We start from the raw sequence: 17,907 nt of genomic DNA on the forward strand, positions 1-17,907 counted from the left end.
GCAAGGCTTGAGCTCTCTTTCATATGTGAAGCTGCTTGTTCATTTTGGCAGTGAAGGCTGCTTTTATGCTTCCCTGGGGACAGTGGTAAAACTTTCAGCAGCTCAGGCACAGAAACCAGCCCTTTGTGGAACTGGAGGCGAGAAACCAAAAGTTGTTCTGCAGATTTCCCAGTCTCCTGCAGCTTGCTTTCAGATTTTGCTGATTAATCCACTTTTGTTTGGGAGAAGGAGAGGTGAAGATGGTGCTGTGCAGCGAGGGGACCAGACTTGGCGAGGGCATTTGATGTCTATGAGTTGGGAGGCTCCTCAGTGATTTTTTCTGACATTCAGCTGTTGGGTGCAAGAGCAAGGAATCAGCGCTTATCACACAGTTGCACTGAAAGATGGACAAGAGCTGGATTTATTCTTATTGCCACTGTGAGCAGGAGAACAGAAGTCTCTGCTAATTCTGTCCCAAAGTGGCAGCAGAAATGCCAACACCAGCCGAGGCTGATCAAGGGGAGCAGGGGACACTCAGATAGAGGGACATGTGGAGCTGGCCGTGTGTCTCAGCGGGCTGCAGGAGCAGAGAGCTGTTCCTGCAGGTGATACACTGCATCCTCCCTTGGCAGTGATTGGTCTTAGATGTTTGTCCTTCAATGGCAGCCTTAATGTACCACCCCCAGGTGCTGGAATTTAATTTTGTCTGTCCATCCCTCTGGAGTTGGTAGAAGTCCTAAGGCTTCCTTCTGCCAGCAGCACAGCCCCAACGAATCCCTTCAGGATCCCTGTGTGCTGCCTTTGGATGCCTTCCCCAGTGGCTCCTGACACGTCTCTCCCCTTGCTTTGCAGATCACCGGCGTTATCCTGCTCGCAGTCGGCGTCTGGGGCAAGCTCACCCTCGGCACCTACATCTCCCTCATTGCTGAGAACTCCACCAATGCCCCCTACGTGCTCATCGGGACGGGCACCACCATCATCGTCTTCGGCCTCTTCGGCTGCTTTGCCACTTGTCGTGGCAGCCCATGGATGCTGAAGCTGGTGAGCAAACACAAGTGCCTTAGAAGGTTTTGTCAGTGAACTGGGATTCCCACCCCCCCACCTGAGAGATGCTGATGCAGCTTTTTAGGCACACAAGCTAGATTTTATTAATCTGTATGTTCAGCATGTGGGCCTTTTGGACAAAGGGGGGAAAAAACCCCTTTGACAAATCCAGTTTTTGATTGACTATGACTGAATTTTGCTACCACATGGCACACAGGCCCAAGTGTTTGGAGCAGGGTGGAATGCTGCTGAATTGCTCTGTGAGTCGCCCTACAATCATTCTGCTTTTCTGTGGGCCAGATCATAAGTATATTTACAATCTTAAAGATGCCCAAAGCATCATAAATGTGAAACTCTCACAAACTGTATTTTAAGAGGTCAGTTCAATACCCTGATGTGAAATTACAGAAAGAATAGTTGGTACCTCATAAAAGCACACCAGCCTTTCTTTTTCTCCTAACATTCACTAGGATAGAACAATTCAACCCAAGAAGCAGAGCACTGGGTAGTATGTTTGGCCTTATCTCAAAAGCATCAGGGGCTCAAGGTGCACTGAGCAGAGGTAAAGCTGTCATCCCCCAGTCCACTTTAACCTCTCTCTATATGAGTTTCTCTGTTCTGAGTTTTCCAGCCTACCTTAAAATTCAAAATAACCACAGGTTTAAAAAACTTACATGATAAACTGTGTTTCCAGGCATATTTAGGAGCAAAATCCTGCATGCGGAATAATTTGAAGGGTGGAAATAGCACTTGTGAAGCACTGAAGTAGTGAGAAAGGGCTTGACAGTACAACGCATCTCCTGCTACAGTATTTTGGGACTGATTTTCTAAGGAGATGGAATGATTTTTCTCCAGTTTAAACTGCATTTTAAAAAAGAAAAGACATCTTAAAGAGAGTTAATTTCCTCAAATGGTGGCAGGGAGGAGAAGGGCAGAGACAGCAGCTGCAGTTCCATCAGCTGGTGGCCAGCTGGCAAGTACCTCACTGCTGTCCCTTGCTGGTGATGTGCTGCTGGGGCATGTGTAGAGGCTTGCTGGAGTCACTGCAGTCCAGATGGGAAAGGGATAAAGGTGAGCAATGATATAAATCCATAGGAAATCAGGCTCTGCTGGTTGCTCCGTAAGTCATGTAACTTTCTTAAAGCTATGTCACTAACATAGCTTGTGCTGTTCCAAGCAGGTGGGTTTATTTTTATTGTACATGTAAGAAATATTTCTAAACTTCTTTTCTCTCCTGAACAGACAGTGATATGACAGCTGCATTAATTGGACATTTTTTTTTCTAGTTCTGCCTTCACTGTTGTCCTCCTTTCCCCAATAACCTTTCACTGAAGCTACATTTCCCTTTCTCCACTAAATCTTGCTAGGTGTGAATTTAATTTAAAAGGTTTCCTTTCTTGATTAACTGTTTCTTAGCAGGTGGAGTAAAAAGGTAATTTTTCCTCCAGAAGATTAAGCCCCAACTTCAAATTTTACCATTCCACTTTGCATTTTTTCTTTACCTTCTTTATTTCTGCTTAAATATATTTTTAATAGTTGGTGAGTGCCTACACTGAAAGCACTGTTTTCAAGGTTTATTTAGCTCCTGATCCAAATGCTGCACCTAAAGCCAAACTTGGGCCTTGGCTCAGCAAGGTATTTGGAGCATATGTCTAGTGTTACTGTGAGAATATTTCCAGTGAAGGCAATGTTTCAGTTCATTCATTGGAGAAACTTCAGGAATCAGGCAGCAAATCCCAACCTGGCAGTGAGATAGATAAACACAAACCAAAACACCCAGGGAAGCCTATTCAGCTTAGCAGAGCACCATACAAACAGGAAAGGTCTGTTTGTATTCCTTTTTGCAAGATCAAAACCTGAGTGACTTGGATTCATCTCTGGCATGTGAGTGTGTTTTAATTTATATAAGAATGCTAAGAAACATGGGAACAGAAATGTCAGAAAAGCCTGTAATTAAGCAATATGTATCAGTTGTGAGTTGTATAAACACATGTGTTACATTCAGGTCATAACCTGTGTATCTCCTCCAAAAGACCTTTGGTTTCTTAACATCTTTGAAGGGTGCCTAGAGGGGAAAGCTACATTTTATGTGATAATATCTGTGCTGAGACAAAAGCCTATCATGCTCTGACTTCTCTTGCCTCCTGCCTTTTCAGTATGCCATGTTCTTGTCCCTGGTGTTCCTGGCTGAGCTAGTGGCTGGCATTTCAGGGTTTGTCTTTCGCCACGAGGTAGGTGGAAATGTGCTGAGTTTGCATCTGGCAGTGCCTCCCTGGGCAGGAGCTGCTGAGAAGTTCCCTGGAGCGTGGAGAATGTGCGGGGCGCTGAGCTCGGCAGCTCCAGCACATCTCCAGGGATGTGGCTGATGTGCAACAATAGCTTGTACAGCTCTTAAAAACTGATGCCATTCCAAATGAAGGGATGTAGCCAAAGCTCTTGCCTTCAGCTGCCTGATGATTTACTCTGGAGTTATCAGGTTTTGTGTGTCCACCATGTAAGATCTTCTTTATTCTTTTACATATGCTGAGGGCTGCAAAATAGATTAAATGCTTTTCTTAAACACAGCTTTTTCAGCCAGGCAAGTGCTGGTTTATATGAGGCAGAGACCACTTCTGCAACAGACCAGACTTGCTGTTTTGTAAATCTTTTTCTTTTTTTTGGGGGGACGGGGGAGAAGAGGGGGCTGGGGAGGGAGTGGGATGGGATTTCATTTCTATCTTGAGAATAAGGAGAGATTAGAAGTAGAGTGAGTTAGGAAACTGGGACAGGAAGAAGCTTTAAAAAAGCATGATGGTCTAGATCTGTAGTAGCACTTCTGCTTTATCCACTGTAATCAGGTCTATCTCTGGCCTTAAGTCCATGGACCTACATGCCACTGGTGCTGAACCAGAACATCCCCAGAGACCCTGCTTGTCTCGTCTCTTTGTATTAACTGGTTTTCAAGTCTCCTCTTTTGACATGTTTCCATTGCTGTGGAGTTTTCTGGTGTTCACCCTTGCAAGTGGTGTATTGTTTTTAATGTGGTCCTGAGGTGCCTGTCCACCTGCTGAGGATTCCCATTTCATCCCACCTAACCTGCAGCCCCAATGTCAGACTGCTCCCTGTCGGGAGAAGCAGTCTCTTGTGAAGGCCACAGCCACACGGGTTGCCCACATCATCTGCTTCCCAGCCCCTTTCCCACCCAGTCCAAGTGCCATTCCCAATGATGTGCCTGACGTTTTCCAGCTGAAAGACCTCTTGTTCCTTACCCAAATCCCTTTGGTGCTGGGGATGCCTGGTCAGGGGATTCATGTCTTCCTGTAGTGCCACTGGCTTGTGTCCCCAGGGTGTTTGCACAAGCTTTGGCTTGCACCTGGCATCCATGAGTAGGGAGAAGCATACAGTCTCCTTCAGACTTAGTGCTGGAACAAAGTGTTTGGGGGAAAAAGCATAAAATGATATCTTTCTGATAGGTTAAGTAATTTTATGGGATTTTTTTGAAGTGGCTAGTTTGCTGGGGTTATCTCAGTTATCTGGTAGACCCCACTGGAGAAATGGCATGAATGACTCCTGACAGTTAAAAGGGAGTTCTACCAGCTCTAACAATACCCTTAAAAACAACTCAGAAGGGCTAGTTTGCATGTCTTGTTAGGAAATTTGGTTAGCATTTGCTTCCTGCAAAAAGTGCTTCAGATGCTGTGCTTCTTGTTGTTCACCTAGGCTGGTTTTTTTCCTCACTCTCACAGATCAAGGACACTTTCCTTAGGACATACACTGAAGCAATCCAGAATTACAACAAAAATGATGAGCGGAGCCATGCAGTGGATAACGTACAGGAAAGTGTAAGTCTCAAACTGGATACCAAAAATTAGTCAACAGAGAAAGCACACATTCAGATTTGATCCCAGAACACAAAGTTTGGATGGCTCAATCTGAAAGCTGTATTTTGCAAGTAAAATTAGAAGCTGGCAAAACTGGTCTAAAGGAAAAGTATTTCAGATTAAATGCTTGCCCAAGATGCCTAAGTTTTAGTGAAAAAGCTGTCTGATAAAGGCAGGGCCTGTCCCACTGGGTCATTGTTGGTCCCAGATCTTGAATAAGGTTTAGGGGGCAGTTCTATTCCTAAAGAACACACCTTGTTCCTAAGCAAATTTGCCAATAAGATTATGAAATATTTTAAATTTGAGTTGGATGAGACAGGGCTTCATAATCTTGTATCCTGTATCACTGATAAAAACTGCAGCAGTTCTCTTCACAAGTACAGTGGGAGGCTGGCAAGGGAGACCTAGTGAGTTAAGAGTAAAACTGGATGTATTATCCCCAGAGGAAAATGGAGTGGAAAAATGTGCTGCTGAGGTTGGCAGTGAAAGCTGTTCTGAAGGGATGGAGTAGGAGCTTGGTGGAAGAGCCTTTCTGACCCTCGGGGGGTGGTAACAGGGCAGTGGGGGGTTGCTTTGCCTTCCAGCAGGGCACAGGGCAGCAGCAAATGCCACAGCATGGCCAAACCAGCTGGGGATGCCATCCACGAGAGACCAAGTCCACCAACTACTGCACAGAGCGATAAAATTCATATTTAAATTCCCACTGGGAGCTGTACCATAGCAAGAAGCTATTCCTTCAGCTTGCAATACATTCTGTGAGCCAATTTGCTTTCCATATGATTGTAACTCGATGAATGGCTGAAATGTCAGTGTAATTGTATTGATGACTTCTAGACCTTTAGAAACTACAGCTGTTATGTTGGACCCTACAGCATGGTTGAAACTGTACTTTTAACCAGGTTTCTCCCGGCCAGCAGATTACTGCAGCACTCTACACTGAGTACATTCTGCTGTCAGATTGTCTGTTTGCATATGTTAACCTGTATTTTATATTTCTGCTTTCTTGCAGTTGACCAATCTAAATAGATCTGAGTCGTTTTTCAGTGTTTCTGTTGTAGCAAAATGTTCATTTCATTCATAGCTCTGTTTTTACAGGAACTGCATTTATAAGCCCTTTCCATGCAGAAAATTCAGCACATGCTCCATATTTTTGAGTCTCTGTCTTCTAGCTTAGAATCTAAATCAGAACATCCTTCCCAATTTAGGGTTTTCTAGCTGAATTCCTAGATACACCCTGTGAACATACGGTCTCTTTCTATTCACAGCTCAGTGAATTGTCCTAGAAATTATTTTGGCAAGTTAGAGAGGCTTCACCTTATTGATTTGTACTAGTTTGAATCTGTATGTGTTACACGTAATTCTGTGTAATGCTTTGAGGTCTTGAATTTAGAGTCATCTTTAATCAAATAAATAAGTAAAGAAAACAAAAAATCCAACAGACCCTCAACTAAAAAAGATGGGTTTGTGGCTGAACCTTTGTCAAATGTTACAAATAATAGTTCTGATCATAAAATACCCTCTTTTTAGCAGGTCATCTGCTCCCATATTCTGTAAATTACATCCCTGATACTTTCATAATTAATGGGGCAGGGGTGGTATCTGCTTTTCCAAACTTGAGATGCCCTGTCTTTATTTTGATTATAAGCTTATAAAGTGGCCCATGATGATTCTGTACTATTTTTAATTCTGTTTTGTTTGTTTGTGTGTTTTAAACCTGCTTCTTATCCCTCCTAGCTGAGCTGCTGTGGCATTCAGAGCTACACCAACTGGAGCACCAGCCCTTACTTCTTCAAGCACGGCATCCCTACAAGCTGTTGCATGAACTCCAGTGACTGTAACACTCAGGATCTGCGCAACATGACCGTGGCTGCCACTAAAGTAAACCAGAAGGTACCAGTAACATTGTGCCAGAGGCAGTTGTGACACCATCCAGCATCCCAGCCAGTGGGGTGTATGGCTGCTTGCAGTTGCATTTCATTTCAAATGGTTGGTTGATAATGTGCAAATAAGGCTGGAGTGGTGGTAAGGATGGGCTTGGTCCTGCACTTGCTTCATACTCTTTAAGCTGGCCTTTCTCAAAACCCAGTCTGAGTTGCAGCAGTTCTGAGAAAACGCAGGTGATTGACAGCAAATGTTGTGGTTGTTTGGGTACATTTATTGTGAGTTAAAATCTTTGAATATGTTGGGCTGCAAGCACAGCACGGCCAAAGTGACCCTTTCCCTGGGGTCACCTGAAGGAGCAGGTTGGGAAGACAGAGATACGGTTGAGAAGGAAAGTTGAGAGAAAAGGAAGAAAATGAACAACTGGAGACTAAAAAGACAGAAAACACTAAGAAAGGGAAGAATAAAGAGAAAATAATGCAGCATCTGTGCATTAGACACTGTGCTGAATAAGTGCAACTCAGGTTATTGTTTCAAGTGGTAGTGCATCATCAATTCTTTCATTCTCACTTGAGATTTGTAAGAGAGGGAACAGTTTATTGGTACAAGGAATGATACTGTGGCCAAATCACCATTCTAAGTTACAGCATAGCTTAGTCAGATTTAAGGATTATTTTCTTTTCTGTTTTTATTTTCAGAGATCTATTTAAAAATAAATAGAAGTCCTGAGTAAGCAGGAAAATGATGGAAATGCCTCTGTCTCTTCTGTTCCTGTCTTTTTCACCTCAGTCACCTGTGGCTCAGAAGGTTGGACTGGTGGCTGAGCACAGCCTGAAACATCTTTGAAAACCAGTCAAGTAGACAACATTTTCTGGCATGTATTGTAAAAGGGATACTAGAGGATTATTTTCCACTAAGCCTTTCTTTTTTTTGCAATGTTTTAATGAGAGCCACTTGTTGCAGACATGTGGAATGTTGGTGGTGTCCACTGGTTGAGTAACTCACACTCACCACCAGCAGAGTAACCTTGCACGAGTACAGAGGATGAGCCACTCTGTTCATCTGCTCATTGTGAATTTGTACTAACTTGATGTTTTTGTAGAAGTGGAAGGAAGGGGAGAGGCAGGGCAGGGCGGATCTAGGGCATGTGCAGTACAGCCAGCACCCAGTGCAGCAGGCTGCCTCCTGGGCAGCCCACCCTGAGCCCCTGCTTCTGCCCCTCTTCCCAGCAGGAAAGACTGCTGGTGTGACTGCTGTTCCAGCAGCAGGTTCCACCTTTGCAGTTCGGGACAGTCACGCACTCTGAACCTTTCCTGGCTGCATAACCATTTAGGTACTATTTCATTCCCAGCACCAATCTGGTGTTTCCCCCAAGTGCCAGGCTTGCTCTGTGTGCACAGAGAAATCCCTGTCCACTTTTGAGCTCCTCACGACACAGGATGCCTGCTGAATGGTAGGAAGCGGCTGAGGGATGGGTGTGTGCTAGTCCAGGGCTAGTAACACACTTCCAGCCGTTCTTGCTCCTTGCTTTCCTGTCAAATGCACAAATCACCTGACAGAAAAGGACTGCTGATTCCTCAGGAAACAGTTGAAGTAATTACTTGATTTAATTGCCTAGAGGAAATTTGGATGTTTGGAAGTTCATATGGTTTTGTCTCATTTTCTGACAGCCATTGGTAACCAAAAGTTGCAGATTTCTGTTCAGCAGTTGTGAGATCTTGGAGTTGTCCCAGACATTTGAGCAAAGTGAGATGCTTCTGAAAGGCACATGGGAATAAAAAGCAAGCAGGAGGAAATGTTGTTTGGCCCTATCCATTCACTTCAGACAGGTAGCAAACATCCTTGCCTCTGACCCACACCCCTTGCTCATCTTGGAAACAGGCCCTTTGCTCTCTGTGTGTCGGAGAAAAACGAAAATATATATTGCCTGTGTTGTGGAAGACCCTTCTCTCCATGCCTGTGGACAAGTATATTTGGATTACATCTTTTGGTGGATCTTTCAAAACTATCAGTAAGACGAGTTCTCTATGAGCTAATCAAATTACTAGCAGTTTCTGAGGACTAATAATGAATTAACCAAAGAGGATTTAACTAATTATATAATTACAGGACTAAAAGACAGCATTCCTGGATTTTCTTTGCCAATTCTGACCCTAACTTGCTTAGTGACCTTGGGTTAATTATTTAGGCTCTCTGTTTCTTCATCTCAGATGGCACTAATACCTAACTTTAAGAGCTGTCATTAGGATTAGCTAATTAATGTTCATCTAGTGCTTTTAATCACAGTTCTTTACCAAGAAACCTCAAGAACTATTTCTCTCTAAAATCTTAAGAAAGGAACAGATGCATGGAGTCAAGAAAGATCAGATCCTTGGAAACTGTCCCTTCTGTGCTCTGGTTCTCTGGATCAGCACCCAGAGGTGCTCACACAGTGCTTCACGCACTTCTGTCCTGTAATGCAGCTCGTGCTGTCCATGCACAGTTAGGATTGAGCAATTAAGCCATATGTAAACAATGTACTTCAGTAAACAGATTATTGGGCTTGGGAAAACAGTCTTCAAGTGAGGAGAGTGATCAAAACTCTCCCACTGCATGTTCTGTTGACAAGATCTTGATCTCCCTCCAATTACCACCGTGCTTCGGTGTTGCATCTCTTGAAGGCTCTTCAGCAGAATAGATTTCAGAAGATCAGGGAGAGCATTAAACCATGTCAGACAGAATGAAAATACTGCTTGAGAAATCCAATCTCATTGCATAACATGTAAGACGCGCAAACTATAGTTGCTTGATGGGTTAAATAAGCAAGCTTGAAGCAGACTTACTGTACACTGTGGTAAAACATAGTTAAGGTCAATATGTACACTTAAACATTTCTGAAATGAATCACAGCTGTGCTGGTCCTCAGCTACTAGTAAGTTCAGCACTTCATTACCCTCAGGATTAAATGTCTTCTGATGTTATAAAAGAAGTAAAAGAAATGGTACAATTTATTTCATGAATTGCCTGTCTCTAATAAAGGACACTGTTTGTCCTTCTTGCTGCTATTTTTTACAAGCAGCTGATGCTCTGAGGTCATGAAGAGTTCCTACAGTGCTTGCAGAATGAGGGGTGTGTGGATGTAGGTGAAATGTGGAGACCCTTCTCTCTTATGGGACAGGAGTCCAAACTGGGAAAGGCAACTCACTGTTATTTCTGAGTTCCAGCTTCTGATAAAGTGAATAAAGTTATAATGTATAAAATTCCTCAGGACTGGACTTAAGCCAGAGTGTTGGTCATTTGAGGAAGGTGGCAAAAGGGGCTGAGCAGTGACTTTGGATTGTGGGGACAGATGGGTTAATAATGAAAGAAAAAATAGATGCCATCTTTTTTTCTTTCTTCACATATCAAGTCACTTGTTTAGATTAATTTAGGCACCACAAACTAGGAAAGATAATTTCAAATGCATTTTTGAGGGGTCAAATAGATGAGAGGAGAAACTTGGCAAACATTATTGTACTGAGGGGGAAGCTCTCAAAAAGTCTATCCAAGAGAAGGGCAGATATTGTAGATGAAGCCTCTGGCCCGAGTCTGGGCTGTGAATTGAGGCCTGAGGAAGCAAGTCAGCAGAGAGGAAACTCAGTTTGGGGAGCAGGACAGGGAATTTTATGTCCAAGGGCAAATGAACCAAGAAAATTCATACAAAACCCTTGATAACTTTGTTACATGGTTTAAAGTTACATGCTGCCTGGTGTCTTTGATGGGTAAAGGCAAGCAGAATGCCTCAAGGGACACTTTATTAAATATCTGGAGTATTAGGAAATCACCATCATTTATTCATTTTTGACATCTGTATTGTATTATAGCATTGGTGTATTGTTACTAGTTTGGTTTCAGGTCAAAACTATATTGTTTTTTAACTGACTTTATTTAAAAAGACACATAACAATGAATGCAACATCACATTTAGCTTTTAAAAGTAATGAAATGCATTTGTTTCTAAAAGGAACTATTTTTGCCACCACTCCACATCATTCACACAGAATTGCTATTTTAAAAAAAAAAGGTGACATTGTTGGAAATTACAGCAGAAATATTGTCTAGCCAGAGTTCATTCTAAATGAGAAATTTCTATGTATGCATTCATAGCAGGGAAGGTCAGTACAAGGAATGATGTTTGTTTTCTAGGGCTGCTATGACTTGGTGACCAGTTTTATGGAGACAAATATGGGAATCATAGCTGGAGTGGCTTTTGGGATTGCATTCTCACAGGTAAGTGCATAAACACTCCCCTTCCCCCCTTCTCTTTTCCCCTCTTTTTCTTTACCTGAACTTCAAGGAAGGAAGAATTATGGAAAGGGACTGAACTCAGCATGCTCATTAGTCCTGAGGTCATGTGTTCATTGATTTTCTTTTTTCAACTTAAATGAAGTTTCTCCTTGGGAATATCAGTTACGGTTGAGCTAATGACTAGCTCAAGGAAAACAACTTGTCCCTCCACTGGGTCAAACAGAGGTTAACCCAATAAAACATTGGCTTAAATGGAGCATAAACAGCTAAGAAGACAAATAGCTTATCCATTGTTTGGGTAGGCTTCTTCTAAGTACTCTTATTTGTTCTTAGAGGACTCAAGAATTGAAACAACTGCACCTTCAGGCCTCCCCATCTTGGAGCTGGAGCCTGGAAGGGACACTTTGTGACCAATTTTATTTATTTTCCCTTTAATTCTGAACACTGAGAAATGTTAAGTCTACCAAAATCAGATTATTAAACCAACTCCTTCTCTGCACCAAAAGGAGTGTGGCACAAGAGCAACAAGAGGAAAGCTAAGAAGGAGTTTTCTGCCCCATGATATTCAAGCTGCCTTTATGTAGACAGGAACAGGGGAAAGAATAGGCCTGGTCAGATTGCTCTGATCAAGAAGGGGCAGGAAAACACCTCCATCTTTCAGCAAGATGCTCCTTTATACCAGTCACTTCATGTGTGACAGCAAGGACTCTACTGGAAACATGCACAAATGAGAGGGAAATACAGACAATTCAAAACTGTCCCCAAGCTGTGTGGAAAATGGCCGGCCCCCCACATCCTCTCCATCAACATATGCACAACCTGCAGGAGCCCTAAAATTGTCTGGGCTCAGACTGGCAGACTGCCCTGCCTTGGGCATATCTGGAAGCCTGATGCCTTGTAGCCAAGGTGTTGGATGTGAGGAGCCTGTGGTTTGGGCTGCCAACCAGTTTCATGTGGGTGGAAATGTTGGTTCATCACAACACCAGCTGCCCAGAGCACGTGCCTGCATGTTGGGTTTTTGGGATCCAGAAAAGGTAAACAATTGGGAATTGTTCTTGCATGAATGAGGGGAGGTCAGGTTTTTTTGTTAATAGGCTATTTTAGCTCTTGTTGAACGATTACAGCATTGATACTCTTTTCCAGCCTTGATAATGTCTTGATTACTGCTATAGGACTCCAAGCTGGGTTTCAGTTTGGGTTCTAGATATCCAGAAGGCTGTAAAGCATCTTTTAAAATGCCTTGTGTAAAGCTATCCAAGAGAAAAATGAGATGAATAGAATTGTAAAATATGCTGCTGGGGGAAAAAGTCAGGACCAACACTGCCTGAAAGCCTTTAATGGGTGTTTCATGGCAGGCTGCAGGCAGCACAGGCTGCAAGGCACTTTGTCCCTGTGACTGAGGGAAAAATGAGATGTGTTTTGATGTGGTGTTGGCATCTCACCCAGCTGGTGGCACCATGAGCCCTGCTGCCAGGTGGGGATGTCACTCCCCAGCACAGGCACTGGGGTCTGGTACTGTGAGGACATACCCAGCTGCCTGGGGTTTTAGCAAACACGTCAAAAGGAGAAGAGAAAGGCTGCAGAGGAGAAAAATGCAGCTCTCCCAGGCTGTGAAGAATAGGTGGCCAGTTGTAATTTACTGCTTAATCTGTTTTTCTGGGCCCAATTAGGGGCAGTGTTTACAAATTGATTTCAGGTTAGCGTGGCTGGCAGTAATGCCAGGCAGGGCTCCAGCTGTAGGCGAGTTTTCGCTGTTCCTATTGAGAGGTTTAATCTAAATAAAAGACAAATTAAATCATGTTGCTCTTCTACAGTAAAGCATGCTCAAGGGCCTTTCCTTCACATGATTTGTTAGGTGTTGAGTAGCACGGGGAATGTGCTGATGCCCAGAAATAGGGAAGGTTGATGTAATGGCACTGCAAATCTTACAGGCCTGGCACAGACCTCCCCATCAAAGTCAAGAGTTTTTATAAAAAACACTGTTTTGCTGACCTTGTCTGCTCTCCTTCTCGGGTTTGAAATAATATCAATAAAATAAATTTTGATTGGTTTTGGACTTGGACTTGAATGCCAATGGTGACTTCCAGCTGGAATAATTTCAGTTTAGCAGGTGCTCTTCAGAGCAGAGAAATGGTTGCTGTGTTGTGCTCAACAGAGAATAAAATTATGCAACTGCATAGATGATGGAGAGCTGTGCCTAGAAAAAAATACAGTGCAGGCATTGGCTTAAGGAATGCAAGAGACACTGGAGGGGTTTATAGATTGTGAGTAGGGGAGACTCAGTGCAGTGTTAAGGCCACATTATTCCCTTTGTGCTCAAGGACTGGAAATCAGGTGCTCTCCACATGCTCCAAACAAGTTGTTGGGCATATACAGTTCCCATCATTCCAAGATACGTTCCCAGGCAGCCATGGACCCTGTCTACTGTGAAACATCCACCTGCCCTCTTTACTGTCAGCATTAATGTGAGTGGCTCTGCCTGAACGTGGACGCAGTTCTGGTGCAGACATCACCCACCTTGTCTGCTACAACTCCTCCCTGAGCACAGGCAGGCAGGCTGGGACTTGCTCAGGGGTTAGGGAGTGGGATCCACATCAAGATCCAGTATGTGACTTGAAATCTGGTCTAAGACTGGATTGTTTCTAAAGACTGAGCAGCATGGATTCAGTGTGAAGGTAGGCCCTGTGACAGAGGCACACCACGGCACAGGAGGCTGACTCAAGTAAATGACATGTGGCATAGAAAATTCTCTCTTCTAAAATAGAGCCAGAGAACCTACATGCTTGGAGATTTGCATTTTGAGAATATGGGAAGGTATTGAGCTAAAAAATTATTCCTGATGAATGGAAACCACCCCCCCCAGCTGTAGCTTACCTGATGTGCTGATGAATTCCAAGTTACTTCAACACATTCCTATTTATAGAAATTCTCCTAAAGAATGAAAAATGGTGATGACACCAAGACCCAAAATAAAATAGAAATTCAAATTGCAATTCATTTTCTTTCTCTTCAGCACAATAAGGTGTGACAAATATGTCATTTAGAACAGCTTCCAGTCAGTGGTAACTCCTACAGAATAACTGTATTAAAAAGCCAGCTATTACGTGTACAGTAGGGATAAGACTGCTAGGAAATTGCTGTGGGTGGTTTTCAGCGGTCAGAACTAAGATGTGCCTGAGATTACTCCTAGAAACCATGGAGAGATGAAGAAATTTACTGTATTCTGCTTGCTGGAATGAGCTGTGGCCAACAGGATGGTAGTATAGGAGACACACCTGAGGGGCGTGGGTTTCCCAGTTGTCTAAACCAAAGAATTTGTCAGCATTTTCAAGCCTCCTCTTGCAACACCAAGGTATGGAAAACTCTATTCTTTCCATAAAATAGCTCAGAAGACCAAGATAATCTTAGGAAAAAAGGGGAGAAAAGAAAAAAGTGAGAGAGAACACAAATGCAGAACCAAGTCTGGCATTTAGCACTCAAAAATCAAGACAGTAAAATAAAATAAATGGATAAGTGGATAAAAGTTGAGATGGGGCATTTGAGAGGCAATGGGGGCACAGGGAAATGAATGCAGCTCCCAGCAGCAGTTTCTTTGTGGGAATCCTTTAATGCCAATTCTTCTGGTCTTTCAAAGGAGCTGCGGGAACCTGGTGCACAATAGGATAAGGGGCTTCCTCCTGCCTGAAGAGCAGAGGAGGCAAGTGATGGAACAAATGCAGAGAGCAAGGCAGGGTGGAGAGTGCTCATTTGTGCTGCACAATCTGGGAGCCTCCAGCCTGACTTAAACGCAGAGGGCTGTAGTTATGCCTGTAATGAAAGAGCACCATGAAGAAACTTCAGCAACTCAGTACAATATTGCCTCTTCTTGGCTCCAGGAGGCACAGTGCTCTCGTGGTTAAATGTGGAAGTCCACACATCGAAAAAACCACAGGTTTTTATATGCGTTCAAAGTATTTCAAAATAGTTATTACAGCTCTGCTATGTCCTGGCAATACTTAAAAATGCTGAATAAAATGTGTATGTAAGGGCTTGATATGCATGCCATTGTTTTTGAAATACAAAGTTAAATATTAGGTCACTATAACCACTTAAATGCCTAAACCAGCCTAAGATCAGAGCCAAGAATCACTAAGTGGGCCAAAGATCATAAGGATACATTCATGAGTAATCTGCCATTTGTCTTAGGAGTGAGTTGAGTAAAACAAAACATTGTTACATGCCTGCAGATGCCACAAAATTCAGACACACTGATTCTTAGAGTTGCAGGCTGCCCAGGACAGAAGAATCCCTAATTGAAGGTAGCAAGGGAGGTCTGCTCCAGCTGAATGGGGAAAGAAAAGCCTGTGGCTTCCTATTTGTACAGACTACAGCATCTTTCCCCTTGTGAACCTGATACAAGCAGCAGATTGTGGTTGAGAAGAACAGTGGCCGTAATCTGGGTGCTTGTGATGGGGAAAAATAAACAAACAACTTCAATGTACTTATATTCTTGGCCATTTTAGGATGAGAGAGGAATTTATTAGGGTCTGGGCTGGAATTTGGTCAGGGAAAAGAATTTGGATGAAATACAGTGTGAAGTTCATCTTAGTGAAAAATGCAGTAAGGCAGAGAAGTAACTTCTGAGCCCAGCCAAGGAAGGTGAGGAAAGACTGGGAGTCACCACAAGCACAGCAAAGTGACAGTGAGGAGGTGGGACAGGGCCACCCAGAGGCACTCACTCTGTTTGGCCTGTCAAGAGCATGGAGAAGTACATACCACTGTCCAAAACAGAAATCTCGTTCTCCAAAATTGAACTGAGCTAAAGAAACAGTGCATCAGTCAGCTGCAGGAGTGTCATGTAACCTGTAGCATGTGGTTGGTTTTCAGCAACATCTTCAGCAACTGATTAAATCATCATTAAATCAGGGACAGGAGTATTTAAGCATGGAATCCAGAGCCCAGCTAGACAATGCTGGCATCCTCATTGTTGCTGGTCCATTTCCTGCCTTAACACCTGCCTAGAGAAGTTGAGTAGAAAAGGCAACAATATGGCTAAAATGTCTTCTTGGTATCAAGTGAAATTTTCAGAGGAGGGTGTTCAGCATCCACATCTCTTTTGGCAACTGAAAACAGCCCCTGGACCCTTTGGTTTTTATTGGAGGTTGCTCAGGACATGGTACCTGTGCCCCACGTCTAGTTATAACCAAGGCAGTGTCATCCTTGATGCCAAAATCAGGGGTGCATGTCGGGAACAGGAGGGTTCAGTCTGCTTTTAAATGTGACTCTGTGCCCTTTTGAAATTCTCCAAACAGCTCTGGTGGACACTGAAACAGGAAAAGGAGCAAATTTCTGGCGAAAGAAATGTAGCCTGACAGGGACTGTGACATCTCAGAGGCAGGAAACAGTTTATCCAAATTTGAGTTACCCTGGCTTGGCCTTGCTCTGGGCTTGCCCAAATCAAGCAGTTGCCTGGTACACAGGATGTGTATTTTGATGATGATTGTGGTAACAGGGAGCACTGCCTGGTCTAGGGGAAGGGCCACACAATCCCAAGGAATGAAATAGGAGGAGTCAGTTTGGATGAGCAGCCAGCCAGTCATACCTGGGCACACTCTGCAGGCTCTGAGGAGACTCTGCTGCTGCCAAAAGGTTGTGATCCCCCTCGCCATGTGCTCTGCCCGCAGCAGCAGGAGACAGGCAGAGATGGTGTGTGTGGGCTCAGCCAGAGGCACAGTGACAGCTCGTGCTGGGAGCCAGGTCCAGGGAAGCCTTGTCCATCACCAGACACAACCTTATGGCCTCATCTCCTTAGCCAGGGATGAGCTGGAACAGTCTGGATATGCTCAGGAGTTAATTAATTGACCAACCCCAATGAGAAAAGCACGTTTGAATTATTTACAGCATATTAACACTGTTGGCACACACAGGAAGCACTAAGAAACTGCAGTAGACAAAACATTGAAAAGACTGAGTGCTTATTGACGAGCAGAAGCCTGGGATCTGTTTTCAATAATCTGAGTGACAGCCAAGGGAATAGTGAATGACTTTTTTAAAATTTATTTCCAGATTTATCGCGCTCATTTCTACAGTGCTGCATCGCTTGTAGAGGAAGCATAACCACTCTGGGACACCAGGAAGCTTTTCCCTGGCACAGTGATAAAGAAGTTAAAGGCACCAGCTCTCAGGGCTGATGGGTGTTGGTGAGGGACCCAGGTGGAGCTTGCGAATGAAACACAGCCTGTAACATGCTGATACCCCCAGCAGTTTATTCATCCACATCTGGCTTGGCCAGGCATTGACAATGGGATTGAAAAATACCAAAAAGTCATGCTGCCTGTCAAATAAATGATAAAAATCAAGAGGAAGATCTGACAAAGAAAGATGAGAGATTTTAATGCTGTTTTTTTGATTAGAGCGGTCATCAAAATAGGGCATAAATACAGTGTGCATAATAACTCCAGAACAAGAAATCCTTGTTTACAAATGCTTTGCACTGATGTAATTTAACTGAAATTCTGTTCTGTCTCTCTCTTGTCTGGAACAGTTGATCGGGATGCTGCTGGCATGCTGTCTGTCCCGGTTTATTACTGCTAACCAGTACGAGATGGTGTAACAAGGTGAGCTTTTCCCGTTTTCCAGGTGGTAAAGCTACAAAAGCCTTGGTATGTTGTGGCTGCGCTGCTTCTGCTGAAGACAGAGAGCAAGTTTTACATTCTGAGCATGTTCATTGAGAATTAAGCCTTTCCGTGGGCTTCTTTGCTTTGGGACTTTCATCCCAATATTGAGGGGGGGAGGCAAACGCAGTGCTGATTTTTGTCCTTTCACTTTTCACGAAAAGAGAGAACAGAACACGTGTTGTGAATACTGTTAGCAATCAAAGCAACCCACTTGTTGGCTC

At 43.6% G+C, this 17,907-nt stretch overlaps 1 protein-coding gene across 1 annotated transcript in view; it reads left to right on the plus strand.

The window, feature by feature from the left end:
- The window catches only part of TSPAN7 (tetraspanin 7), an 84,276-nt gene that overhangs the window by 65,202 nt on the left and 1,167 nt on the right, over positions 1–17,907 (plus strand). Inside the window, exons 2-7 of the mRNA XM_032100924.1 lie at positions 832–1,020; positions 3,180–3,254; positions 4,749–4,844; positions 6,618–6,773; positions 10,929–11,012; positions 17,554–17,626. Coding sequence (XP_031956815.1) covers positions 832–1,020; positions 3,180–3,254; positions 4,749–4,844; positions 6,618–6,773; positions 10,929–11,012; positions 17,554–17,622 — 669 coding nt within the window. The 3' untranslated portion in view covers positions 17,623–17,626. The remainder of the gene's footprint in view (positions 1–831; positions 1,021–3,179; positions 3,255–4,748; positions 4,845–6,617; positions 6,774–10,928; positions 11,013–17,553; positions 17,627–17,907) is intronic.

This window comes from Corvus moneduloides, chromosome 2, assembly GCF_009650955.1.
Source record: "Corvus moneduloides isolate bCorMon1 chromosome 2, bCorMon1.pri, whole genome shotgun sequence".
Classification (NCBI taxonomy): domain Eukaryota; kingdom Metazoa; phylum Chordata; class Aves; order Passeriformes; family Corvidae; genus Corvus; species Corvus moneduloides.